General features: G+C 36.9%; 1 protein-coding gene across 2 annotated transcripts in view; it reads right to left on the bottom strand.

The window, feature by feature from the left end:
* The window catches only part of scamp1 (secretory carrier membrane protein 1), a 118,086-nt gene extending 91,042 nt beyond the window's left edge, over positions 1-27,044 (bottom strand). Inside the window, exon 1 of one of the 2 annotated variants that reach the window (XM_028805709.2) lies at positions 26,786-27,044. In XM_028805709.2, coding sequence (XP_028661542.2) covers positions 26,786-26,851 — 66 coding nt within the window. In that variant the 5' untranslated portion in view covers positions 26,852-27,044. The remainder of the gene's footprint in view (positions 1-26,785) is intronic. The other variant, XM_028805708.2, reaches the window with a different exon arrangement.
* Between the last annotated feature and the right edge of the window lie 343 nt (positions 27,045-27,387).

Below are 27,387 nucleotides of genomic sequence, written 5' to 3'. Positions count from 1 at the left end.
CGAACCAGCAAAAAATCCGCGATATATATTTAAATATGCTTACATATAAAATCACAATTTAAATGACCGCTATGCGCGCGTGTTGACTCGGCGACGCCCAGAGCAGAAAGAACACGCTCCGGCCGCTCCAACCGCGCCATGCGGGGAGTGAGAGAGACGCCAATATCTCACACTCTCTCCCCCCTTGAAGAAATTAAATGGGTGCGAGTGAGACCACTGACCTCCCTCCCTTCTATTAGTTATAGGTTATAGTACGTTCGGCTTATCCATGAGTCCGGCTTATCTATGATAAGATTTTATTTTAAAAATTCGTATGATTTTTGGTCTCCGGCTTATACACGAGTCCGGCTTATAGACAAGAACCTAGGGTACTTATTTTTTTTGACTTATACCTTTATCCAAGGTGATGTACAACATTTGAGATGCAATTGATTACATTTGTTTTGTTTTGCCAGCTGGATTATAGTCAGGTGAAGTGACCTGTTCATGGTCACATAGTTTAAGTAGCAGGAATTCAAACCAGAAACACAGGGTTTGAAGTTATTGCTAACACAATATTGACAAAAATATATTTGATTAATACAAGTTTAGCTGACTAAAACTAAAACCATTTAAGTTTAGAATGAATGACACTTTATATAGTTGCAAGTAATCAGTCTTTGGGTTACAACAATAAATGTAACAACAATAACATAAAGAAGACATTACAATATCCATCCATCCATCCATTTTCCAACCCGCTGAATCCGAACACAGGGTCACGGGGGTCTGCTGGAGCCAATCCCAGCCAACACAGGGCACAAGGCAGGTACCAAACCCGGGCAGGGTGCCAACCCACCGTAGGACACACACACAAACACACCCACACACCAAGCACACACTAGGGCCAATTTAGAATCGCCAATCCACCTAACTTGCATGTCTTTGGACTGTGGGAGGAAACCGGAGCGCCCAGAGGAAACCCACGCAGACACGGGGAGAACATGCAAACTCCACGCAGGGAGGACCCGGGAAGCGAACCCGGGTCCCCAGGTCTCCCAACTGCGAGGCAGCAGCGCTACCCACTGCGCCACCGTGCCGCCCGACATTACAATATACAATGTGATATTTTTTCAATATCACAAATAACAACTGTTAGATAACATGAACAATACGGATTAGTAAAAACTAGTGATGTAAAGAACAACCAGTCAAAGATCAGTACCAGTCATTGAACATGACGGGTCAATATTTTGTAGATTTTTGTAACACAAATAATGAGACTCCCACAACCTCAGTAACAAAACTGTTTAGATTTGGTAGAATGTACTTATTATAGAATGGTGCACTGAGGGAAGAGTTCAAATTTCAGGCAACCTAAATAACATGTTTTACTTTTTGAAGCATTTGAACAAGCAGCTTTGATTCTTTTATCTCCATCTTATTAAGTGGGAAAAGCATTTAGTAACGATAGAGTGCAAGTACAGTATGTGGAAATGCAAACACAAAGTGGCAGATGTTTAGTGTGCTTAACTTAGCCAAATGACCTTCTCAGCTGGCAAAGTAAGCAGCAAACTGTGCTGGAAAGAATGCAGATTTTGTGTTTTCAGCATAAATATCTTCATTTGACTTAACTGGGTAGAATGTTTTAAATCACTGGTTAAATTCATTAAATGTACTTTTTCCCCTCTATACAAAAAATAAATAAACAAACAAAACACCTAACAAAATCTTTTTCATCAGCATTCACAGTGAAAATACTCACAAAACCATCACTTTACCCAGAAATCTTAATTCCATCACAGACTCACCAACTGACCTCAAATAAGGTGATTAGCACTATTGCATTGGTCACCAGCATGTCAAATAATAAAACTGATAACTAACCACTATTACCGCTTAATGATTTGATGTGAAAAATTAAGAAGAATTTATATGTGACCCTACAAATGAAGGTGTCATAGACATACTACAATTAAGAATAAGCATAAATCAAAAGAAAGTTGTTTTTCTTATTTTTAGTAGGATTGCTTCAGGGTGAAACTATCAACCAACATATTGCATTAATTCAAAATGAAATTCACCAATAACGAACACACAATAATTAAACACAGAATTCTTCAATAATGAATGAGTGGGAAAGGCAGATCTTCAGTTCAAACGCACTGTATTTCCTGTTTATGCTGAGTTTTCCAGAAATAACTGTTATAATATTATTTTAGCCAAAAAAAGTGTGTATTTTGTGCATTGTGAGAAGATGAATGAGTAATGGTAGTGATGCTCCAATCGACTGGCTGCTGATCTAAAGCGGCCGAGTTATATTACAAAACAGTTGATCAGTGATCTGTAAATTGGCCTGTTGCAAAAAAAAAAATTAGCATCTGCTTTTCTAAGCTTTACAGTAATTTAGTTGCAGTGCTCATTTACACAAGATATTAAGATAGTTTAACAAACAAATGTCTTTTTGCAGCGAACTTCCTGTAAACAGAGAGAAGTAAGACAGCCTTCACCTAAGAGAGAGAGAGAGAGAGAGGGAGAAGACCAGAATATTAACCTTTACATTAAAGAAAATGAAGAAATAAACTGAGAAAAAGGAATCAGAGGAATCTTCCTGTAGAATTAGACAAATGGCAAGAACAGTAACTTTAATTAATTAAAATCTTTTTACTTAGTCTTTTAATTTAAATGAACACTGGTTGCCTGAGGTTGGACAGTGAACGAGCATGTGTTTATTACAGCAGCTCACATTTTCAATTAGAATGACATATTTATTATGGATAAATTTTTTTCTACATGTTATTAGTTTAAAAGTATGTATTTTAAAAGAATTGTATTTATTTTAATATTTTTATGGTCACTGAACAATAAGCCAACAGAATTTCATTTTGTTAATAAAACATGAACACCACTTGTGGTTTTAAAATTATAAAAATACCAACATTAACAACTTAATATAGATAATAGGTCTTTTCCGCAAATGTTTCTGCTACAGCTTAGTGTAAAACTTTTTTTTAAAGAAATAAAGAAAAAATGGTATTAGAATCACCTGATTAGAGCATCCCCAGATAACAGACTTGTGGACTATGCCACATAAATTACGTGAGAATTCTTTTCTATACAGTGATCCCTTGCTATATTGCTATCCAGAGTTGATCATTATCGAGTCTTGGCTCTTTTCTTCATGAAAACATGAAGAAATTTAAAAAAATGTTTCTTAGGCACCCCTTGAAACTACATGTGGTAAGTAACTTATAAAAATGTTTTGGGTGGAGTATTCTTTTAAACTGGTAATCTGAAAGCCTGCAACTCTTTTCAATGTCACAACAAGATGGGTGGTTTGTTGCTAAGGTAAAACAAATTCAAAGGCAACTTGCCCAAATAGGCCATGCACTGCAAAGTCAAGACAACTGTTTTTGTGTCTCCAGCCAAAGTTTGGTTATGGTCTCAAAAATTGCAATACTAATGATCCGCTTGCAGATAAAATTTGAACTTTTGGGTTTAGATTCTTATGTACAGTGATCCCCCACTGTATTGCGGTTCAGTTATTGCGCCTCCACTATATAGCAGAAAAATTCAATAAGTACATCCTACCTGTAGTGTACTTTGCAGCCAATTCATAACAAGGCGTACGGTTTTCAGCAGTCACTACAGTAGACAAAGAGTTTCACGCTACAGTACCCAGATGATTTCTTACAAGGCCCGTTATTGGCTGAAAGAGGAGACTCAACCAATCAGAGTGGGATTTTCATTCTCTTGCAGTCTGATTGGCTGCTGCTAATGTGGTGTAATCTCACAACAACAGCGAGTGTGGGTCCCCAACGTATCTTGGTTCTCTGCATATCGCGTACCTTGCTTGTGTTCCAATTGTTGTGAGCAAACATTTTGTGAACTTTTCGTTTTGTTTTAAGCTCTACGATGGCTCCCAAGCATCCTGCATCTTCTAAGAAGGGAAGGAAAGCGGTACACGGATGTTGCTCGCCATTACGGCTTGAATGAATCGACAGTATGCTACATTATTATTATTATTATGTTACTCATATCCTTAGCCCGACATCCACATATCATATGTGTTTACAAAGTGTGTTTTAATAAGTTTACATGTGTTTTAAAGCGTGTGGGAGGGGTATTTTAAGGCTTAAACTATAAAAAAATGTTTATTTATATGGTCTTTCTATATCGTGGATTTTCACCTATCACTGATGGGTCTGGAACATAACTTCAGCGATAGGCGGGGGATCACTGTATATCGTTATGTATATATGTTTTACAATGTAAAGTCATCTACATTTCTAAAAAATATATTTAAAAAATGTTGAGTGGGAGTTATATGGGTGTTTTGCTTATGCACTACAAAAGTATACCTTCAAGGTGGCTTCAGAAAAATATTATAACAAAAATAACAAAAATTCAAAGGTCTTTAAAAAAAGTTTACTTAGAGGTACAATTCCGTACATTTGCCATGCATTCTGCTACCTCTTAGTCTATGGAATAAACCAATCATTTTGCAAAAAAAAAAAAAAAAAAACAATTCTTCTGTTTTGTTAAACTCACACTTGTTTTTGTGCAGTATGACTACAATTTGCCACTTATCTTTTAAGACTGATCTAATATTATGTTTTATATAACATACACAGTAATTTAGGATGAGTCTGTATATAGAGATTCTCATGAGCCAAAACACTAATTTAATTACTTTTAGGAATTTTAATAGCATTACATTCAGATATGTTAATTATGTAAGTAAATAAATAAGTGAAAACTTTTTTGCTGGATTTGGTTACTCTGCAAGTATTTGGTAGTTTACCTAGAGAAACCCAATCGCAGCTTCTAGTCAGGTTCAGCTATGAATCTGAGAATTGGTGACTTCATCCACACTATAGCATAAGGTCTCAAAAATAAGAGCAATGACAAAAAAATTTCTCTCATTAAACAGTGCTTATGCCTTTACCAGTGACTATGATATTCCACACAACAATCAGCCATGAAATGGCACAAGAATATAACTTGGACTGTAAGCTTTATACACAAGGGAAAGCAGTAACCATTTTAGAAGCATATGCTGGTTGTACTCCTAAGCCTGCATCCCACTACCTAACTTCTAGATGGAGTGGATGTCAAACTTGACAACTGTAGATGCTGATCTCATCACCTAAGGATGCCAGATTAAATGTCTAGAAATAGCAGGGGATGTCAAATTAGATGCCTTTACAGCACAGTTTCACATTTCCAAAATTTGACACTTTTTCTGACAGCCAATAATATGCTGCCCGATAGAGATAGTACTATATGAATGCTTTCCAGATACGGTGAGTTCAGCTGTAATCTCAACTACTATTTTTATAATTTATTATGCTAATTGTGAAAGGAGACATCAGACAGACAACCCACTCATTTGTTTGAGAGGACCAAAACACCCACCTCAGCATACTGGCTATCATACCCTGAGTGACCCAGCAAAACTCCATCAAAGCTGTTTATATTAAGAATTCAAGCCAGCAGCAGTGACATGGTAAGTATATAGACTGGTAAACTGAATGCCTTCCATACTTTTTAATTGTGACAAGATGCACAATTCCATATTCCTTGTAGTTACAGTATATTATATGCGCTGTGGTTTCAGTTCCAAGTCTGCGCTTATTTGTTGTCTGCTCTCACAATACACAAGCCACCCCATGACCCAAGACAAAATGAAACCTGACCAAAAGTTACAAAAACATGTTGTAACTGTTCCCATTATCCCAAGATAATGCAAATGAAGTTTGTGACTGAAAGAAAAAAATAACTAGAAAAATTGTGTAGTGTAATACGACCTTTATAAAACTGTTCCCATTCAGCGTATTAATGGATGCTTTGTATTCCTTCTAATGATATTGCACAATAACAAATCATACTTTAAAAATCATACAGTGGTGTGAAAAACTATTTGCCCCCTTCCTGATTTCTTATTCTTTTGCATGTTTGTCACACAAAATGTTTCTGATCATCAAACACATTTAACCATTAGTCAAATATAACACAAGTAAACACAAAATGCAGTTTTTAAATGATGGTGTTTATTATTTAGGGAGAAAAAAAAATCCAAACCTACATGGCCCTGTGTGAAAAAGTAATTGCCCCCTTGTTAAAAAATAACCTAACTGTGGTGTATCACACCTGAGTTCAATTTCCGTAGCCACCCCCAGGCCTGATTACTGCCACACCTGTTTCAATCAAGAAATCACTTAAATAGGAGCTGCCTGACACAGAGAAGTAGACCAAAAGCACCTCAAAAGCTAGACATCATGCCAAGATCCAAAGAAATTCAGGAACAAATGAGAACAGAAGTAATTGAGATCTATCAGTCTGGTAAAGGTTATAAAGCCATTTCTAAAGCTTTGGGACTCCAGCGAACCACAGTGAGAGCCATTATCCACAAATGGCAAAAACATGGAACAGTAGTGAACCTTCCCAGGAGTGGCCGGCCGACCAAAATTACCCCAAGAGCGCAGAGACGACTCATCCGAGAGGTCACAAAAGACCCCAGGACAACGTCTAAAGAACTGCAGGCCTCACTTGCCTCAATTAAGGTCAGTGTTCACGACTCCACCATAAGAAAGAGACTGGGCAAAAACGGCCTGCATGGCAGACTTCCAAGACGCAAACCACTGTTAAGCAAAAAGAACATTAGGGCTCGTCTCAATTTTGCTAAGAAACATCTCAATGATTGCCAAGACTTTTGGGAAAATACCTTGTGGACTGATGAGTCAAAAGTTGAACTTTTTGGAAGGCAAATGTCCCGTTACATCTGGCGTAAAAGGAACACAGCATTTCAGAAAAAGAACATCATACCAACAGTAAAATATGGTGGTGGTAGTGTGATGGGTCTGGGGTTGTTTTGCTGCTTCAGGACCTGGAAGGCTTGCTGTGATAGATGGAACCATGAATTCTACTGTCTACCAAAAAATCCTGAAGGAGAATGTCCGGCCATCTGTTCGTCAACTCAAGCTGAAGCGATCTTTGGGTGCTGCAACAGGACAATGACCCAAAACACACCAGCAAATCCACCTCTGAATGGCTGAAGAAAAACAAAATCAAGACTTTGGAGTGGCCTAGTCAAAGTCCTGACCTGAATCCAATTGAGATGCTATGGCATGACCTTAAAAAGGCGGTTCATGGTAGAAAACCCTCAAATAAAGCTGAATTACAACAATTTTGCAAAGATGAGTGGGCCAAAATTCCTCCAGAGCGCTGTAAAAGACTCATTGCAAGTTATCGCAAACGCTTGATTGCAGTTATTGCTGCTAAGGGTGGCCCCAACCAGTTATTAGGTTCAGGGGGCAATTACTTTTTCACACAGGGCCATGTAGGTTTGGATTTTTTTTTCTCCCTAAATAATAAAAACCACCATTTACAAACTGCATTTTGTGTTTACTTGTGTTATATTTTGACTAATGGTTAAATGTGTTTGATGATCAGAAACATTTTGTGTGACAAACATGCAAAAGAATAAAAATCAGGAAGGGGGCCAAATAGTTTTTCACACCACTGTACATCTTCTGATTTCTATGGAAATTACCTTATCCACCATGTCACACAACCTGCTGAACATAACAAATGTCTCTGTAGCATACTGAATCCCCCGCGTAATTATAATCTCATGTTATTGGAACCTCAGCCAATAAAGCTGTAGATGTACCCTTTTGATTACAGTGATATAGCAAGGTATGTTTATCCTACCCTAAGCTAAATTAGACTGTGGTTCATTCCCAATAAATATCAATCCAGTATGGTGTTTGCTTTTTGCTGCCAATTTAAAAAAATATGGTCACAATCCCCCTCTCTATTTGCTTTCATGTCTGCAGCTGTTCTGACTGGATATTCTCCACTAACTGGAAATAACACTTACTGCAATGTTGAAATACTGTTCTCGCTCAGCTAGAAATCCTCCTACACATATTTGACAAAAAGACAACAGCGTCCCTTCATAAGCTATAATAAAATTGGCACAGGCAATTATTTATTTACAAAAATTATTCCCCAAAAAAAACTGATTAGTGGATATGGTGCCCTCTCTTTCATACTGTTGATGGAAGACACATCGCTCCTGTATAAAGGACAGATTGATGGTGTGTGTAATTAAATCATTCTTTTTTTGTTTCTTTCAGGTTTTTTTGATTGTATGAATCAGTTCTTTTCAGGAACCCACATAATTTAAAGCATTTAAAAAAAATAAGAAAAAACTTTGATTTAAGAAGGATTTCATAGTACAAATCAACAGAAGTAATGCTGTAACTCCTAATTTGTTTTCAACCTGGAACATTCAGTTTCTATATTAACTGGTAACTGATACATTAAAGTTGATGGATCAGGATAGAGGTTGATAAAAAGTATCATTTCACAGACTGCAAGAAAAAAAATTCAAGGTCTTTTTTCATTTCTTTGTAATGACAGTTTTTTCTAAGCATTTCAAACTACCACTGTGTTCTACAATTTTTTTTCAAGAGATTACAATTAGTTAAAATACAAAAAATAGAAGTTAGAAAGTCCATATTTTCTTCATTCTATTTACTTACTAACAAGAAGCAATTGAAAAAGGACCATCTCTTACAGTGTAAAGAAAAAGGATATATGCATTATATTTATCATGTTATAACTGAAAAAATAAATATGCAAATATGCTTCTTTATAACTTAGATTTCAATTCCAATAAAGTTTGAAGTAAGCTTTGGACTTTCTGGCTGTAAATCTTGATCAAAGTTATCTTTTCCTCAGTGATTCATCTTATGAGTTTCTTGATGAAAATAGCATTGCACAATCACACTAAAATCAACATCAAGGTTTGTTTAGTTTTAAGATATCTAGATGTTTAAAGGGTATCTATTTGAAAAAATACATTCTATCAACGACTGTAGGATAAATGTTAACAGTGTCTGAATCACTACAAAAGAAATGCACAACTCAAAACTTGCAACATATAGCTTACCAACAAAACGAAAGCAACAGTAAGGTGGAAACCGAGCACTTAGAGATGACCATGGGTTCCAGACTTCAGGCAGTCACTGACTGTAAAGGATTTTAAACCAAATATTGAAAATGATCATTATATTTATGATTATGGTAGTTTGGCCAAATACCTTTGAGCCCCTGGAAATGTATGGATGCAGAAAAATGGCTGTCATTCCTAAATGGCACAGACAAGATCTTAAAGTTTACACTTCAGGTCACATAATGATTGCTTTATTTCAAATCAATTGTGGTGGTTTACAGAGCCAAAATGATGAAAATTGTGTCATTGTCCAAATACCTATGGACCTAACTGTATGATAAAAAAAAAATGGGACAAATGTGCAAAAAAGCAGATTTAAGTGATACAAACCAATTATCAACTTTTTAATGCACAAGGAGTCATTCTTGCAGAGGATATGGTAATAAAAGGCCTTGCTATAAAATGTTTGCATGAGTAAACTCACTAACACTCACTCATACTAATCAATCCATAAATATACAAGAAGAACATGTAAAACACATAGACCCTGGCACTGTGAGTAGAACCCTATGAAATCCGTTTTATTTTTTCACAAATTCCGTTTTTTGTTTTTTTTTTTTTTCCCCCATTTTATTTTTCCTTGATTCGGATTTTAGGGTTTTTACTTTTTTGTTTTTTTTTTTACTGTAAGAAAGTAGTAACAGCTTCAACAAAGCCACCAGTAATGAAATGGCACTTTAAATTGCTTTTAATGAAACAACACACTAGCACAACTGAACCTTATTTTGCAGTTCCATTCATCAGGTAAGAGCCCAGATCCTTCATGATGCTGCATGCCAAGTCTGCAGTAGGACAGTGAGTGCCCTCCAGAATTGTAAGCTCTTTTACTAGTTTGATGCATCCTTCTGAAATGAAGGTGAACTTCACTTTTAGAAAAAAGAATGAGTGACCAGTTTTATGGGCTCATTGCATCTGAGGAGAAGCCTGCTCTTCTGCCCAGGTTTGTAGGTGCCAAGTATATAACGGAAGAGTCAAATGTGGACCTTGCATGCCTCGTCACTGCGAGACAAAACATTTATTAAATCCAGAAACATCAATGTTCACTAATATAATTTTTCTATGGGAAAGACTGTTAATACCAGTTAAATACCTGTGTAATTTAATCGGTTAAATCAGGGGTCTGCAACCTTCACTATGAAAAGAGCCATTTTGCCCCCTCTTCCTCCAAAGAAAAATAGTCTGGAGCCGCAAAACATAACACAGCTGATAAACTTTTAAAAGTTTTAATCTTTTTTAAGATTTTACATGTTACAACCACGGAATACAACAAACAGAAGTGCAGTGTGCATGTGTAGGGCTACTTTGAAATAAATTAAACTGAACTATGCAGGCCTATTTGGGTCCTTCCTATACCTGTGTAAAATTAAAATAAAAACTAGCCCACTTTAATATAAATAAAACATTTAGCTGTAGCTTAGCAGCTTTAAAAAAGTAAACATAAAATTCCATTTCAGTGTGCTGAATCAACTGAAGCACCTGAACATACAAAAAAACCTACATCAGCTCCGGGTCCGAAATGAATGTGTTTTGTTTTTCTGAAAAATAATAGCTTATTAAATGCTATTGTTGTCACCTGTTTAAAGTGACTTCTGTTTCTGAAGTTCGCTGCTGATCATCTCTATGTCGGGGCTGTACGATGCGACTTTGACCTTCACACAGGACTGCAGGCTCTCATGTGTGAGGCGGGAGCGATATTTGGACTTTATGAAGTTCATGCTTGAGAAAACTTGCTCACTTAAGTATGTTGAGCCAAAGATGGACAGGACTCCAAATGCATATTTTTTCATGTTCATATACGTTTCGGGAATGGCACTCCATGTGTCGAAAACAAATTTGTCGGGTTTGGGGAGGTTTTAAATATCACTCCATTTGTGCTCTTTAGTGAGAGTAGCCTTCTGACGGGTGACTTCTTCAAGATCCGCTGTCAGGCATTTGAACTTGGACACCCATTCATCTTTATCTGCTATGTCGTCCAGTTCAATTTCTAGATCGGGCTTACTCCTGTGAATGCAGATGTGTTCAGCAGGGATGGGTCGATGTCCAGGGGTGTGACAGGGAAGGAGAGAGTGTGTGTTTTTCCTTTCTGAACTCACTGAATCTTTCTCTAAATGCAGCTTGCATTTTCTGAACAATTTCCCGTTTGTTTTTAAAGTCGGAGAATAGATGCTCTGATATTTTTATGAACGATTCTTTCATGTATTCTCCGTCTGTGAACGGCTTACCCCTCCTTACGATCTCTTGAGCTGCCACAAAACTAGCGGCTGTAGTTGACTGTGTAGAAGTGATCCACTTTTTGAAAGTATGTTTGCTCTGTTCAGCTTTCCGTTGCAGTTCCGAAATTGCTCTCTTTCGCTTATCTTCACTTGGGTATTTTTCAGTGAATGCTGAGGGCTTGTTTTGAAAATGTCTTTCAACGTTACATTTTTTGTTGTTCGATAATTTATCGCCACATATTAAGCACACCGGTAAGCCAGCGTCGTTGGCGGTGAAGGTAAATGCTTCTGTCCACGCAGAATTAAACTCTCTAAATTAGATGTTAAAATGTATAACAGTAGTAGTAGTAGTAAATAAACATATATATATATATATATATATAAATACAAGTTAAATTAAGAAATTGCCATTATTCATTTTCATGGTTTTTATTTTTTTGTCAAGGCCAAAGGGAGCCACTACAAGGAGGCTGAAGAGCCGCATGTGGCTCCAGAGCCGCGGGTTGCTGACCCCTGGGTTAAATGATTCACAGTAAATACATCACGCACAATTACAACTGCCTACATAAAAGAATTTCCATACAGCCAAATAGTTCTCATTGTAGTGAAAAGTGAGTAAATATGTGGTCTTGGCTATCAGTGGTTTCATCAACTACAACATAAACTTTATTGCCACTAATCTTTTGAAGAACAGCGTCCTTATGTTGTTCAAAGACACGGGATAAATGAATTTGACGAAGACTGCTCTCATTTTCTGGCAGCACACCTCCTTCTTTATAATGCTTAATAAAGAAAGGACGCATCTTTTATCATTTTTTTGAGTGGTATGTCTGACTCACATGGACACAAACTGGTGACTGGCATCTGACGATTTTTTTATTTCCTCTTTTGCTACCTGAAGGGGAACACTTTTTGATCTTAATTTCACCTTATTCTTGAGATGGGTTTAAGATTTCACGTGGTCATTGCAAGTATCTTTTCGTGTCCAGTCTATGGTATTCTGCAAAACTTACAGAAAAGTTGTTCTCCAGATTCGTAAAACATGCTGCCACGGCCCACCTGCCAAGTTGTTATGCCTGCCTAAGGTAAAGTCATCCCTGATGGAGGATCGCGTGAATTGTGGGGTAGAGGGGTCCTTTCATCAGATTGGCTGGCCCAGCGCTGTTTCAGCTGTGGATTGGCCAAATGGGGAAGGCACCTTGATGAATGAGGTCTCCAGGACTCTAAACAAATCCAAATCATATTATGGGATATCATCTACTGTTAAATTCTGCTCCGTACTTGTAGAATTTTTATTTTTATACTGTATTGAGGATTTGTTCTGTTCTGTGTATTGTATTGTATTGACTCCATTCTTTTTGACACCCACTGCACGTCCAAACTACCGGGAAAGGGGTTTCTCTTTGGACTGCCTTTCCAAAGGTTTCTTCCATTTTTTCCTTACAAGGGTTTTTTTTTGGGAGTTTTTCCTTGTCTTCTTAGAGAGTCAAGGCTGGGGGGCTGTCAAGAGGCAGGGCCTGTTAAAGCCCATTTGTGGCACTTCTTGTGTGATTTTGGGCTATACAAAAAATAATTGTACAATGTATTGTATTGTATTGTAAAAGTGGCCGGGATATTGTTGTGCTCCCAATTTTGCAGTTAAGCTTCTGTTTCTTAGCTTATTCGACGTAGTTAGGGTATCTGATACTGCTCGCTTCGACATTTCTGTCTCATGCAGCTAGCTAATTCACGTGCCTTTAATGGGAAAATATAAAGGAAACACGAGCACAAACTGATAGAGGCACGACTGGATCTCTAAAAAGAATTGTGTTTGCTTCAAAAACAACAAACTAGAAAATAGTATCTGAATGATAGAACTACAGATTACTCAACCATTTAATTTATTGGGAAGATTTGTAACAGTCACCCCTTCAGTCTCTAAATTATGCACATTTCCGTTTTTAACTCCAAAATCTGTTTTTTAAGCATTAATTCCATGATTCCGTCCACGTTTTCCGCATCGCGGAAATCATAGGGCCCTATGTGAGGCAGAAATGGCAGCTCTGTTCTACCTAGAGAAGCTGGAGTAACAGAAGCAATGCAAGAGTTAGTGGCGGCAGGGGGTATTGAGATGGGGGGGGGGGGGGGATTACACAGACACAGCACTCAGAGAAAAGAAAACTTTGTAGGTGTCTTCCAGCTACTAGAGACCATTGGCCTTGATGCACAGCCACCAGTTAGGAGCTGGGTGAACAGAGTGAGGCAGATGTAGATGGTGTGAATAAGTGGGCATAAAGATGAAGCAGCTCGGACAGTATGTTGCCAACGGATATCTGGAAGCAGCCGCTGAAGAAACCAAAGACTCCTTTTTAGGGTCCCCTCACCAGCAGTTCGCTTAAAGTGGAAAATTCCATTCCTCTGTCTTTCACACCCAACATTCTATCTCACTGAAGCATACACGGGCATTACCAATCCAGCAGCGGCAGGGAATATCTTTCAGAAATAATGTAATAATTTATAATGTATATGTATAGTGAAAGATATAAGCGATTCTAAGTGTGACTTTTTTGGTTGTAATTGTCTACTGAGCAGAGAAAGTAATTAACACCTGGGCATCACTACTCTGTCAATAATAATTCTTGGTGATCTTTCACGGTGAATTCACGCCTCTGACCCTGAAAGATGCCACAGAGGAAGATGAGCAGTGGCGTAAAGTGCACAACCGGCCTCCTTTTAAAAATGTCACAACAATGCTTTGATTTGTTCTTCTTTCCTCCTTAAAATATCAAGGATACATTGTTTTGTAATGTGCATGTAATCTCTATTATAAAAGCCAGAAGTGGGTTACTTAATTTTTAAAATTAATAAAATACACTTCACTTTAGAATACAATTTTTTTTGTCAAATGAGTATATACCATGATTGTGAAGAAATAACTTTGACTGGGAAAATACCAAATTTTATATTTAAGTGTCAAATATTTGCAATAAGAGTGAAATCAAAAGAATACTGTTTATGACTTCATTTCATTTTGAAAATAATAAAATGGCCAGTCTTGCATTTACTGAAAATGTAATTAATGGACTACAGTAATCCCTCCTCAATCGCGGGGGTTGCGTTCCAGAACCCCCCGCGAAAAGTTGAAAATCCGCGAAGTAGAAACCATATGTTTATATGGTTATTTTTATATTGTCATGCTTGGGTCACAGATTTGCACAGAAACACAGGAGGTTGTAGAGAGACGGGAACTTTATTCAAACACTGCAAACAAACATTTGTCTCTTTTTCAAAAGTTTAAACTGTGCTCCATAACAAGACAGAGATGACAGTTCCGTCTCTCAATTAAAAGAATGCAAACATATCTTCCTCTTCAAAGGAGTGTGCATCAGGAGCAGAGAATGTCAGAGAGAGAGATAAAAGCAAACAATCAGAAATCAATAGGGCTGTTTGGGTTTTTAAGTATGCGAAGCACCGCCGGACAACGCAGCTGCTAGGAAGGGAGCAACGTGAAGATAATCTTTCAGCATTTTTAGATGAGCGTCCGTATCGTCTAGGGGTGCGAACAGCCCCCCTGCTTACACCCCCTCCGTCAGGAGCAGAGAATGTCAGAGCAAGAGAGAAAGAGAGAAAGGCAAACAATCAAAAATCAATACATGCTGTTTGATCTTTTAAGTATGCGAAGCACCATGCAGGAAGCATATCGCTTGACAAAGCAGCCACATTTAAGCCCAGCAAGGAAGACAGCAATGTGAAGGTAATCTTTCAGTGTTTTTTGAGGAGCGGCCGTATCTTCTAGGGGTGCGAACAGCCCCTGTGCTCACAATATATTTGAGTTTTACTTAATAGGTAATACGCGCTCTGGTTGGGTAGCTTCTCAGCCATCTGCCAATAGCGTCCCTTGTATGAAATCAACTGGGCAAACCAACTGAGGAAGTATGTACCAGAAATTAAAAGACTCACTGTCTGCAGAAATCCGCGAACCAGCAAAAAATCTGCGATATATATTTAAATATGCTTACATATAAAATCCGCGATAGAGTGAAGCTGCGAAAGTCGAAGCGCGATATAGCGAGGGATTACTGTACTTGCTTTATGGCAACCTTTAGGCATACATTTGTATAAACCCTTGAAGGGGCAAAATACTGAAGAAAAAAAATCAGTCGGGCAGTTATTTTTCACAATAAATGGAGAATATCTAATATGTATTTTGAGAATTGCTCTTCTCGTGTTTTTATTTGAAATTTCTCTCAATCACAAATGAATAAGTATATGACCAAAGTTTGTGTAAGTTTTATAAATACGATAGACATACAAACATACCAAGCATACTTGGTATTGACTCCATTTTGTGGATTTCTCAAGAGTACATAATCCCATATTCAGTGGCACAAGATTAAATGGGACTGGGTACAAAATAAGATAAGTTGCAGTAATAAGAAATAAGAAAGAAATGGCTAGCATGACACCACAGACAATGCAAAGGGTTTATACAAAATGGAAGAATGGTGTTGATTAATGGAAAGACTTATCAATCTGTGCAAAGTGGTTTGTCTATATAATATGCAAAGGTCTAACGACACCAAAAAATATTTTATTAGTGTTTTTTCTCCTAAGGGAGGAATTCTAATACAGAAGGTCAAGAAATACATAAGTGTCATAACAAGCAACAATAACAATACCCTCTCAAACACCCACTCCTGAATGATAAAAGGGAAAAAAACATCGGCTAATGTCAAGAGAGCAGTCGGTGTGAGGCATTATAAAGGAGCATGAAGGTATGAAGGAACCTCAGCAACGTTTCTTGACACACTTCTGCTTAATAACACTTTGGCTAAAAGTACTCAATGATAGTGCGTCCGAGAGAGGATGCATTGTTCATAATGGCCATCAGCTTTGTCTTCATTCTTTAGTCTGCTAGAGGGTCAAGAGGGTGCGTCTCATAACTAAACCTGCCTTCTTAAATAGTTTGTTGATTCAGTGGGCCTGCCCTGAAGTAGTGTTACCGGCCCAGCACACCACAGCCTAGGATATCATACTAATAATACATTTTATTTATATAGCGCCTTTCCCATGCTCAATTCGCTTAAACCTTCGAAGAATTGCAGAACTTGTAAAGGACTCCATTGTCCACAATTTAGGAACACAGCTTTATAAGGAAAACATTTCTGCTCTGTTCAGTCCTTTCTGATGCAGTTCCTGTGTGTTACTAGACTAGTCCAGCTTGTCACTGATGCTGACCCCCAAGTATTTGTAGCAGTATGCTACCTCCACTTCCTGTGACGTGGCATATAGGATCTTTAGTGTGGTGAAAGTCAATAACCAGTTCCCTGGTTTTATTATTGTTAAGTTGCCTGACAATACTCTTTAAACCAAGATACAAAGTACTCCACCCGACTCCTCTCCTCTGTCTCATTCCCCCTTGTCAATACACCCCATATGTAGAGAATCACCTGAGAATTTCTAAAGACAACATGAATTGGTATTATTTTTACAGCCCGAAGATAATTATCACAATGCTGCCAATTTTGTCCAGAGGGGAATAGGCCCTGTGGAGCCAAAAGATAACAGCATCTTCCATTCCAATCTTTGTCCAATAGGCAAACTGCAGTAGGTCCAAATAGTTCAGAACAAGCCTCTTGAAGGTATGCATGATATGGGACATAAGGGCAATTGGTCTACATTTAATAAGTGAAGAGGCACCTGCATTATTTGGATTTTTTTAGTGACAGACTAAACAAATAGCAGCAGACACCATAAAATTCGTTAGCAAAGGCCTTAAGTACTCAAGGAGAACGCCATCTGAGACTGCGGTTTTTCCAATGTATAGCCTACCTAATTATCCCTTAATTGGTCATTAGCTATGGGCAACCCATACTGATGGCCAGAAACTGAACAGTTTCTTCCATTTCTTCATCTGGTATGGTCAGTAGTAAATTTCATACTCATTTTAAAAGCAGAAAGATAGTAATTCAAACAGTGTTTTCTTATCAAATATGCTTTTTAATCTGCATTCTCTAGTAGCTTTTATAGTTGTAGTTTCAAATTTCTACTGAAGTAATGAAAAAATGGCATAAATAAAAGGTAAAAATCAAAATTTGCTAGTTAAAGTAAATGACCTTGTGGCATATGGGGGATTACCTTTGTGTGTAGCTATTATAGCTATTCATTTGGCAAATCTTTCCTTAACAGTTGTTAAGTGTTAAATATTTATGATATCCTTCAGCTAATATGTCATCCAAAGGTTTCTGGTCAGAAGCCAGTTTTGGATCATGCTGGTCCATATGTTGATGGTGAAGAAAACATCTTGACACTTTAAACAGCATTTTAATTTCAAAACATTTAGGAATAAAATTTAAGGCTGCTATAGAAGGAGACTGAAAAAAAGTTGTGTGTGTATAGTAGATCCAACAGCACTAACAAATTACACCACCCTTTAAAATAAATTTCAAAAGAAAAACGAGCTAATAAAACAAATGCTTAGGAAACAAGTTCTGACAGATTTTTATTATGTGTATTAAAGTATGATGGTCAGTTGTGCTGTTTAATTGAAAGTTCCTGATCAATATCCACAACTAAAAAGCTACAGGTTTTATTTGTATTACCACTAAGTGAATACTCTGAATTTCAACATTTCACATTTTTGTGCTGTCTAAGAGTATGTGGAATCTACGCTTTTATTATTTTATGAATAGACCCTGAGCCTAGCTCAGTCTAAAGCACTGTCAGGTCAAGATGTAGACTGGATGGCAGATGACTATTCAATAGTGTTGTTTACATTCATATTGAAAATACAAGTAGCATTATTTTTGTGAATTTTCCATTTTTTTATTTCTGACATTATAACCTAATGAAACCATAAGTTCATAGTGCCAAGCAGCCATTTTTGTATTTAAATATCAATAACCTTATTGCAAATGATTGACATTTTCTATTAAAGAAACAAACTATCTACTAATTTTGACAAAATTGTCAACTAAAGCATACATATAAAAATAATTTTGCTGCTTGGCTGACAAATTCTTTTTTTAATTGCTTAGGGATACAAAACACTAACACTAAAGGACAAGTGCTTGAAACAAAGAACAAAAATGTACCTAAACATGTAACATGAGTTTTGGACTAAATGGCAATGGAAGCAGGAAATTACTGCAGTTACCAAAGGAGCCCCTAATTTCAAGTTTAAGTGGATATAAAAACCACACAGCTCTTTTTTACTTAATATTTCAATCCAACATTTTTCATCATACATGCACCCAACACAGCCTCCAAAAGGACACTGGTTTAATGTGGCGGATGCATCTGATCCATTAGGAGTGTGATTGTGATAGGGCAGGATCTCAACTGCTGCTTCAGTGGTGAATATTGGGACAGTCAACTGACTGTCTTCACAAGTCACCTGGCTGACTTTGAGTTTGCCATTTTCTGTAGGAATATAACAGTGGTATTCTCGAGTTACCAGGTACTCTTTTGGCCATGGAGAATTGCATTCTCTCTTCAGCAACATGAGAAAGGACACCTTCATTTAATATGAAAAAAGTGTGACATTTTTGATAACTTACTGATTGAAAACGCAATGATTACCATTATTAACACATGGCACATTCAGTCTATGTTTAGGATGAAAAAAACATGAAAGATCTGAATAACACAAAAGTAAGGTTTATGTCCCTTCTTTCTCAAAACAATGTAGAATAAATGAAAAATATTTTTAAAATAATCTGCACATTCCCACATACCGTAACGGTGCTCTGAAAATTAAATCATTTTTTTGGAAATGATTTTTTGGATTTGAGAGGTCTGCAGTTCAAACCCTGATACAGTAACTTTTCTCTTTATTGCTTTTTCAGAAAACCTACACAGTTATCTGAATAAGGTAAAAAAAAATCAAAAGTCTGAGTTGGTTTCAAATATGTATTTCTGAGGCCTAAACATAGCTAAGCCCAAACACTCAAATTAAATTTTAGTCAATTTCAAGGGGCTTGCTTTGACCATACAGGGTCATCTGGACCAAATATTTTAATTTCTTCACATACTAAACCACTTAATGTACTAGCGTGCAAAGTCTGAGCCTGCTCAGTGGTTTACTTTTTGAGCCATGAATTTGGTTGAAATTTATTGGAAAAAAAGGCCAGATAAAATTTACACTCCCTGCCCCTCTATAAACTGGAAAGTACCGATCTTACATCAAAAAATGTCTCCAGGGTATCTTCTGACTAACATGGGTACACCTGGTAATTTTTCCAGAATTTTTTGAGTCCAAAGTGAGTGGGCCATTGGTTGATTCGACATGGAATGACCCAATTGTAATATATTTTTCTTTCTTTTTCATTTTTTCGCCATCTTGTTTTTAGTAATTAAACAAGATTTTTTTTGGCAGCTGGGACATCAAACATTTTTACATCTTTTTGTCTCATTCACTTACTATAAGGGTGAACCAATGCATTTTCTTGACAGCTCATACTATACCAGTATTAAGGGCTTAATTATCAGCAGTATATGAAGATACCATGCAACAATAAAAGTAGTTTTAATAATGGAAAGATAATATATGAAAAAAAGAACCAAGGCACACAGAGTACGGCTTATGTTTGGTGTTTTAGTCATTTTATTACTATTTACATTAATAATATTTAAAAAATTAAGAATAACGCATATAAACATTATAACATTTGACCTACACTGTACATAAACTCTCTTAAACAAATAGCTATTTCAAGAAAACTACTGTAATTTAACCAAACTTTTAAATGTAAGAATTAGGTTCTTTTTCAAAAACAGTAGAATATCACAGGTCAGTTTGTTTCTTCCCTCAGTTAAGCCAATGTCACATTATGTGACTTTTTTTGTGGGATATGTGAGATTTGTCAATTGCAGTTGCTGATCTCATTGCTGCACCATGTCAATTTACATGACTAAAAAAAACATGTCACATATACTGACCGAGTAATAAGCTTCCAACGCAGTTAATGCTTGCCTCTTTTTCTGACAGCGAATTGCTTGCTTGTGTGGTGAGAGAGTAGCACTTTATGAAGGGTTAACACCTGCAGCAAGTTAAGCATCAATCTCTGCTCTTTAATTCTTTTTTCCATTCTGTTATGGTATGTAAAATACAAGTTGTCAGACAGACGAGCTTCTCTTGTATTTGCAAGGTTCAAAACATGCATGTTCCTTAGTCCTCATTGCTATAATCCAGATGAGCTTTCATTGATTCACTTGGTTGTCAGCTCTCCTCTGTTCACAGCATGCCACTCCAACTAACAAAACTAGCCTGCTTGATTTTATCCTAGCCAGTCACGGACTTTTCATCTCAGTCACTGGATATATCACATTAGACGACTGGGTTTACAAGAACGCGCCACCGACTTTCTAAGATTATGTAAATGAAGGCTATGACTAAAAATCAATAAAAAAATTATCATCATTTAATGTGCCATATAGCCTTTAGAGAACCTTCACAAAAGCAAACAAAAATGTGTTTGCATTTATAGCTTGACTGAATTAATGTTTAATACAGTTGAAACTTTTTTTATGTGCAACCAGCAGAGAATGGAGTGGGAGCCTCAAGAAATGGCAAAAGTAAAAGCCAGGGGTGCCAGCAAGCTATTGTTTACAAATGTTAAATGAAAAATCGACGAAGAACTGTGACTGATAGAAATAATATTAAACTACGCATGTTTTTACAGTTTTTTGTTGCACACTTGCTTTCAAGCAATGACCAGAATCTCTAGTAAAAGTCACAGCAGGGTTCCTCTCCTTCTTAGCTGCAATTAAATGTGATCAGAGAATCTTTTTTCTGAAAGCTGTTTTTAGATGTTTTAGGGATTTCTGTCCTATAATCACTAAAGACTACTTATATAGCTACAATAACATCCTCAGGGACTGCTAATTTCACTTCAAATTATAATGTACATCTACTCACAAACAGTAGAAGAGATCATCTCAAACAATAAGAAGCAGATGCTTAGACATTAAGGAAAATGTTACAAGAGATGACTAACCATGCAATTGAAGAAAACAAGAACTCCCCTCAAGTCGCAACTACCTCCTCAACATCGCAATACATACAATAAATAAGGGCTGTCGAGGACCTGTACGTGAGACCATTTCTAAAATTAAACTGAATCTAAATAAATTGCTACCTAAATTGCTACCTAACTGAATGCATTGGTGCAGGCCAAGTGCTGTATTCCACTCTACTGGCTTAGATATGATTGATCATATTAAGTGCCACGAACCAGAAATGCTGGTCACTGGTGCTTTTGAAACATCCAGTCTCTATTTTTCAATCTTCATCCATTCATAGTCAATCAAAGTGAAAGGACAAAAGGATCTTAAAAATGTCAGAAAACTACAGCATGCATTAAATATTAACTGTTCACCATTCATCAATCAAAAATGATTTTTTTTCATTCATTTTACAGCACTGTTCTTGGTTGCTTCTAGAAGCAGGATCTTGGTTAAGTGTCACTGTTTGTCGTTTTGGCTTTTATGACAAAATCAGTTACCTTAAGGGTATAAATCACAGAATCCTAAAAGCAGGAATTAAGAAGCATGTGCTTACTGTAGATCACATATTTTGTGTCACTAACTGGCAAAGGTTTAGTCACACACAAGCTAAATCATCCATTATGGATTAAGGGTGAAAACTGGCCATGTTCATATACTGACCAAATCTTCTGCACCCCAACAATCAAAATAATGACAGGGAGGTTCAACATATCAAAATTATGGCACTGACTTGCAGAATAAACTGAAAATGAAGGGAAACACAGGGAGAGTTCAAAGTACAGAAAAGCTAAAAAGAATCAAAAGGACTCCCTTTTCCATTCCCAGTTCTCCCTCTCAAGTCTTATGATTTCCTTCTATAAGATGTACTTTACAACAGGTTGTCATATAGATAAACCCCTTCGGTGTCACTACTATGTCAAATTGCAGCAAAAAAATTGTAGGATCAAAACCCAACATACAACAAATTGCCAACTTTCACAAATATTTTTTATAAAGCAGTGTAGTGAGGGACAGCACTAAGGACTAGGGTGAAGATGTAGTCCACGCTAACACAGATACATTTAAAAATACTGCTTTTTTAATTTGTTTTGCTGTTACAGTGAAACAGTATTTTCAACCCACGGATAATTAAACAATTGTAAAACTCTATATAGTACAGAGAATTTAAAATGCTGGATCTTGTATAGTGGTGTAAATAGGGAAATTAAGATTATTGAAAACATTGATGTGTGATTGTCAAACCTGTGATCTCAGGTTTGCTGTGGTGATAGACCTCTCTCAATTTCTTTGTATCAGCTTGATGGGTACTGCACCTTGAACTAATGACAAATTTGCTGTTTTTATTTTGGCAGAACTCTCATTCTATATTTTCTAAGGCTTCAGCAACATTATACTCATTTGTAACTTTTAAAAACAACTGTACTTTATCATCTGTACACACAAAAAGCTTGGACTGTTTTCTTTTTAAACAAAAAACTGCATTTCCAAATGTGTCCATGTTAGTGAGGACTAAGCCAGAGAGAAAGATCCATCCACCATACAATATGATACCCTCATGGTCACAGCTGAAGAAACTCACTTAGGCAAGGGTGGAGGGACTTCATTTCGCTCAACTAGATAATCTGTTGCTTACTGACACAGACGTCCCAAGCTCATAGCCAGGCTCTACTGGTGAGGATGTGAAACGGAGTGGGACAAGCCCCTAAGCTATTTCTCACCTGTGACAATCAGTAAAGTTAGAATTTAAATTTACAGTACAATCAATAAAATAAACAAGCTCATTACTACATAGAATTCACTTAATTATTTCACATTCCCTTTTTTTTCTTCTCTACTTGGACAAAAATATTACTGGCTATTTAAATTAATTTATGCAGACAGGCAAAGAGTATGTGATACAGTATGTCTTTTTATGAATATTATCACATGAAGCAATAGTTTAGATTATAATGTTTCATATTAGATGTGTACATGAGGGTGTCCTGTGATTGATGAGCATTCCCATCCTGGGCAGCCTCCTGCTGGGATAGGTACGTACTACACATAAAGCTTAACTCAACATGTGGGATACAAAAAAATGAAATCATATTAAAACGTATGTTCATTTGCAAAGATTTGAATTTAGTTTGAAAATTAAGAAAGTTGCATCTGTGTTTCCATACAATGTATGTAACACTAATATGAGCATGCTAATGTGCTGTTTTAATAATAAAATTGTAAATTAAACATTCAATACAGAATGGACACTACTTGGGTTTTCATTTTACCATTTTTCTATCCCGTGGAACACTGGTGTAGCAAGGCTGGACTAAGGTAGTAGTTGTGAAGTAACACCATGCCAGAAAAGTTCTTAAAGTTTGACTACTTTCACATGAAAAATGTACAGGTAGTTGTTGACTTAAGACCACATTCAGTTCCAACAGACCGGTCGTAAGACAGACCAGTACTGTTTTCAAACCATAGTACTGTACAGTAAGTCTCTTAAGTTATATTGTATGTTTTATATCCTTTTTTATTATCATTCTTAGCACATCTTGTAGGTTTTTGGTTTTGTTATTTTTGTAAATTATTTTTTTATTTTGTTATTTTATTATTTCCATTCATCCATTATCCAACCCGCTATAGCCTAACTACAGGGTCACGGGGGTCTGCTGGAGCCAATCCCAGCCAACACAGGGCGCAAGGCAGGAAACAAACCCTGGGCAGGGCACCAACCCATCGCAGTATTTTATTATTTTTTTTTAGTTATTACTATTGCTTGCATGGGTGCTGAACCTTTAACAGCTTCATGAATCCTTTCTTTGTCTGTGTTATGGTACAATATCAGCGTGAGCCTCTCCCAGTATTCAGTCTGTTAACTGTGAGATAAGGAATTGTACCAGCAGAGTTTGAGCTCTCATATGTTTTCTGTTTTAACATTTCAGCCTGTTAATAATAAACATTAACAGATAAAGGAGTTCCGTGTAGTTTCATTACCCCTTCTTGGTGGTTCACACAAAGTGGCACATCGTGAGTCACAACGCAGAAGCTTCAGAGAATAACCAGATTAAAAGCCAGAGTGCAGCAGTACAGCACGTACGGTGCACACTGGTTAGAAATGGATAACTAAGTCAAATGCGTTTGCTTTCACTTTCTTTCTTCCCTCATACTGCTTGATCACCTTCATTTTTGTGTTAAGATCAATTGCCTTTTTTCCTATAATTGTAGGACAAAAGTAACTGAAAGCAGGTAGCCGAAATCGCTGCAGGTAGTAAACTGAGATTGAGATGAATGAGTCACAACATACAGAGCTGGTGTACCAAAGACTGTTATTTGCCCGTGAGACAAGGTAGCGACGCAAGTCGAATGTTCGTAAGACGCATAGGTCATAAGTCGACGGCTACCCGTATGTGAACAATGCAGCCTTTAGATGACTTTAAAAATATGCCTCTCCCCTTCACATCTTCTCCTAGATCTACAGCCATACTCATGTTCACAACTGTCAACCAGTTTGATTACAGAAAGATTTAGATTCCACCTTTGTCTTCAGACTAATTGCAGTTTTACATCTGTTATCAGCAGCTTATATTAGAAAATTAAACAGTCGGTTCTTCTAACTGGACAGAAGAGAGTCTGTTTCGTTAATGATGGAGTACATCCATTAATAAACATGAATAAGCAGTTATTTAAGGTGATGTGTAAATTTAACATGTGAAAAATCTCACAGTGTTGCAGAGCAGCACGTGGAGTAGCGCAAAAGCAGATTGGTTTGAAAATTTAATTTGTAATATTTAAACAGAGAAATTCAAACATTTAGAATATTTAAACTGGATGCAATACATCTTCAACATACATCTTTAAATACATCTCAAATTTAGATGAATGTGACAACCTAGTGTTTACTTATTTATGTTTTTAAATCACTGAAGATTGGTAAACCATGAATGTATAAACTACAGTAATGGTAGAACTGAAAATACTGTATATGTCTTACACATTTTAAATGACACTGTTACTGGTTTAGCTGGTTACTTCTAAATGTACAGTACATGTGTACTTTGCTTCTGATTTACCAAGGTTCTCATGTATGAAATACAGAATGGTACGGTGTAAATATCATATTCAGGAAACAAGTTTATTCAATGAAAACTTATACTTCCAAAAATGCTCACATTTAGTGCAGAATACTTAACAAATTGTTGCATGGTGCATTTAATGGATACACTTTTTACTTTTAATGTAATTTTTTCTTAACAATTGTGGCATAGATTCATCTACTCTGAAAACATTTAGTAAGTTTTAAAACTTTTACTTCTTATTTGTAAATCCACTGGAGGGAATTTTTTTTTGTTAATTTAATCATGCTTCACTTAATAACTTCCCAGGGTGAACGAATGTGATAAATAACAATGACTTCAAAAATACTAACTTATCCTTTAAGGCTTTTATGACTTAAAAAATGACACAAATTTTATTTGTTGGGGTACAGTTTTTGCAAGACAAAAAATAATAATGTAGGGCTCCTTAGTTATTTTTAAATCTCATAATCTTAAAATGCAATGATAATTACTTGTACTTTATCATTCTGTCTTTTTAACAAAGCTGCTTATAACTTTAAACTTTGCAATTTGCACTGACTAAAATGTTGTGCTTAAAATAATACTGTGTACATTTCTGCTGCATGCCTATTGCCCACCCAGAATATGACCGATCAACTTTATAAACAATATTATGAATTTTATTTGAAATATATAAAATACATTCGTTATGTAAAGACTAGTATTATTGGCAAGCCAAATAAAAATTAAATCTAGGTGTCAGAGGTGACAGCTCATATTAACTTGCAACCATGGAATTGTAATAAAAGGTGTCACACTAAACAAAAACTATTTACTTTGAGTCACCATTGAATCATTATTTATTAAAAAAGTAATAAATTAAGTCCATTGCTGGGGCTACAACATTTGTAATTATATTTAGTGGCGGCACTTCACCTAATCCCCTCAGTTACTGATAAAGGACGATCCGTGTCTTGTTCACAAACACCTGGAACCCAAGATCTGGCTTTGGATCCGATTCAGAAGCAAAAAGACTAAACAAGGGTAAGAAATGGGATACAGACCCTTTGCAGATGAGCAGATCGAGACCAAGATTAACTTAAGTACGCGAACCGCTACTGTCAGTCTCGGCATATTCACCACGAGAAAGTTTGCTACTGTCAAGTCAGGAGTACCAATAACGTTTGGAGATTTGTCTGCAACAATAGAATCTCGAGACAGTCAGGAACACTACAGCTTCCCCCAGACACCACATGGAGCAAGGGGATCTGCTCAGTTTTCCCTGGAAATTCGATCGCTTGCTCATATGAGCCTAATCATGCGATCTCCGTTCGGCATCCAAGACCCCTTTAACGTTACTCAAGCTATGCCGCAAGCGGTCTGCTTGTCAATAATAAACAAAACAGGATTGCTCGTTCCTGCCAGATCAGGATAAAATGCACCTGTGCCAATAACAACGATCAGCACACGAAACAATGACGACAATAGCAAACAACACTTTATAAGGACGAGTAAGACAGAAGACAATTTCCATCCGAGCTCACCTGGAAAGGGTTGCTGAAGTCCGGGTCTGCAAACGGGTTGCTGTCGAAGTCTGACATCCTGCTCATGTAGCCGTGTTCCCCAGGCTCTGGGTCTTTTCCTCCTCGTTATGAAACTGCTTCTTTTGTTGGTTTTCAATAAACAATGTGTAAAATGAACCGTAGCTCCCTGCCTTTGCAAACGCCGCAGCAGCAATTCAATTGCCTCTCCTCAGCTGGAGCGTCAAAATGGCAGAGGCGGAAGTGACGTCTCAGCGCGCGGCGACTCCACGGGCGCGTGCGTCACAGCACAGCGTCGCTGCAAGGCTACAAGTAAAGACAAGCGCGTGCCCGCCTTTTAAAACTTTGGAATAGTTGTGATGATACAGTACAATGGTCATTCAGTCCAAAAAGGTCGTCCATCTGATTTGCCAAAACTGGCCAAAATAGCATCACGTCGAAATGTGTAGGTTCCTAAAGTTCTATTCTCAACTGTGCAGGCTCTAGATTTTTTCTGGCATTGACTTGAGTGACAATGTCGCGCAAAGGTTAATATGTATGCAAGCGTCATGCATACTTCTACGGATCGAGTAGCTAAAGAGTTTCGGATTTGTGCAATCGGTGTC

This window comes from Erpetoichthys calabaricus, chromosome 7 (genome assembly GCF_900747795.2).
Source record: "Erpetoichthys calabaricus chromosome 7, fErpCal1.3, whole genome shotgun sequence".
NCBI classification, from domain to species: Eukaryota; Metazoa; Chordata; class Cladistia; order Polypteriformes; family Polypteridae; genus Erpetoichthys; species Erpetoichthys calabaricus.
This window is presented reverse-complemented; position numbering and strand designations above follow the sequence as displayed.